Source organism: Chiloscyllium plagiosum, chromosome 45 (assembly GCF_004010195.1).
Source record: "Chiloscyllium plagiosum isolate BGI_BamShark_2017 chromosome 45, ASM401019v2, whole genome shotgun sequence".
In the NCBI taxonomy this organism is placed as follows: Eukaryota; Metazoa; Chordata; class Chondrichthyes; order Orectolobiformes; family Hemiscylliidae; genus Chiloscyllium; species Chiloscyllium plagiosum.
The window spans coordinates 1,263,897-1,266,300 of record NC_057754.1 but is presented as its reverse complement, the minus strand read 5'-3'; the positions used below and the strand labels follow the sequence as shown (position 1 = coordinate 1,266,300).

The 2,404-nt window shown below is 54.4% G+C and overlaps 1 protein-coding gene across 1 annotated transcript in view; it reads left to right on the top strand.

The window, feature by feature from the left end:
• The window catches only part of LOC122543976 (autophagy-related protein 2 homolog A-like), a 14,846-nt gene that overhangs the window by 11,406 nt on the left and 1,036 nt on the right, over positions 1-2,404 (top strand). Inside the window, exons 7-8 of the mRNA XM_043682984.1 lie at positions 480-642; positions 1,711-1,853. Of these exons, the coding sequence (XP_043538919.1) occupies positions 480-642; positions 1,711-1,853 (306 nt within the window). The remainder of the gene's footprint in view (positions 1-479; positions 643-1,710; positions 1,854-2,404) is intronic.

Genomic DNA, 2,404 nt, shown 5'->3' with positions numbered 1-2,404 from the left:
AGCTTTACTCTGTATCTGACCCCGTGCTGTCCCTGTCTGGGGTGTGTTTGATGGGGGACAGTGTAGAGGGAGCTTTACTCTGTATCTAACCCCGTGCTGTCCCTGTCCTGGGGAGTGTTTGATGGGGGACAGTGTAGAGGGAGCTTTACTCTGTATCTAACCCCGTGCTGTCCCTGTCCTGGGAGGTTTTGATTGGGGGACAGTGTAGAGGGAGCTTTACTCTGTATCTAACCCCGTGCTGTCCCTGACTGTATTTTAGCTGAAGTGTTTTTAAAGCGTATTGTGTTCTGCTTGAAGAGTTTGATCAGTCATATTGCAGACACCTCACATTTGCCTTGAAAAGAGTGAGGGCCTGGGTTACCTTCTTAAAATATTTTATGGGGCGGCTGCTCTGGTCCATAACACAGGTTTTGGGTGAGGATTGGAGGAGGAATTCCTTCGTGCTGTGTTACAATCCTGACTGGTTTTTGCTCTGCCAGGATTGTGCTGACGGTGAACCCAGACTGCAGCGGCTCGGACTGGGACCTGAGCATGGAGAAGACCGAGGACGTGGACCTGTCTGCAGTCGAGAGTCCCTGTGAGCTCAAGCAGCCTGAGCCATCACCATTCTCATCCAAACGCACCATGTACGAGACCGAGGAGGTGAGCGGCCAGAACGTTGCCGACCCGTCCAGTTATCGGCCGAACCGGGGTCAGGGCGGTGGATTCCCCTTCCCCTGACAGACCAGACTGAGCTGGATTTCCAACAGTTGATGGCAATTGTCACTAGCGCCGAGACTAGCTTGGGGGCGGCACAGCTGCCTCACGACACCAGGGGCCCAGGTTGGATCCCACTCTCGGGCAACTGTCTGTGTGGAGTTTGCACATTCTCCCCGTGTCTGCGTGGGGTTTCCTCCGGGTGCTCCGGTTTCCTCCCACAGTCCAAAAATGTGCAAGTTAGGGTGGACCGGCCATGCTAAATTGTCCCATGGTGCCCAGGGATGTGCAGGTTAGGGTGGATTGGCCGTGCTAAATTGTCCCGTAGGGCCCAGGGACGTGTTGGGATCAGCCTCATAAATCATACCATTGTTCCATTGTGGAAGCTGGCCTCTTAGCCCAATGAGTCCACACTGACCCTCCTAGAGCATCCCACCCAGATCCACCCACCTACTCTATCCATGTAATTTTGCATTTCCCATGGCCAATCCACCCTAACCTACACATCCCTGGACACTATGGGATAATTTAGCACGGCCAATCCACCCTAACCTGCACATCCCTGGGCACTATGGGACAATTTAGCACGGCCAATCCACCCTAACCTGCACACCCCTGGGCACTATGGGACAATTTAGACGGCCAATCCACCCTAACCTGCACATCCCTGGGCACCATGGGACAATTTAGACGGCCAATCCACCCTAACCTGCACACCCCTGGGCACTATGGGACAATTTAGCACGGCCAATCCACCCTAACCTGCAAACCTTTGGACTGTGAAAGGAAACCGGAGCACCCAAAGGAAACCCCACGCAGACAGTGACTGAGGATGGAATCGAATCCAGGATCCTGGCGCTGTGCGGTAGGAGCGCTAACCGCTGATCTCCCATTTTTTGCCTCATTTGAAGTTTTCTCTCCTTCCCAAGCCAAACCACCGTCCTCCCCCCGCTACCTGAAAACAAAAGCTCGGTTTGTGCACAGCGACCTTTAACCTCCAATTCTGCCTGACAGATGGTGATCCCGGGAGATCCGGAAGAGATGGCCCAGTTCCAGTCCCAGACCCTGGCAACGTCCCAGTACGTGCTGGAGCTGACGCTGCCTGCCCTGCACCTGCTCTTTCCCAGCAAGGAATTCTACGAGAGTATCTACAACAGGTAGGATCGCTGTCGCTCCGACATAGCACACAATTCCCCCAATCGCTCCGTTTCTAACATCGTAGAAATACAGAAGATAGGAGCAGGAGGAGGCCATTCGGCCCCTTAGACCTGCTCGGCCACCCACTACAATCAATGCAGCACGGTGGCTCAGTGGTTAGTGCTGCTGCCTCACTGTACCGGGGACTCTGGTTCGATCCCACCCTCGGGCGAATGTCTAGGTGGAGTTTGCACATTCTCCCTTTGTCTGTGTGGGGTTTCCTGCGGGTACTCCGGTTTCCTCCCACAGTCCAAACATGTACAGGGCAGGGTGGATTGGCCGTGCTAAATTGTCCCATAGTGCCCAGGGATGTGCAGGTTAGGGTGGATTGGCCGTGCTAAATTGTCCCATAGTGCCCAGGGATGTACAGGTTAGGGTGGATTGGCCATGCTAAATTGTCCCATAGTGCCCAGGTACATTGTGTCCATTCTTGGACTGTGGGAGGAAACCTCGCACAGACACGGGGAGAGTGTGCAAACTCCACACAGACAGTCACCCGAGAGTGGAATCG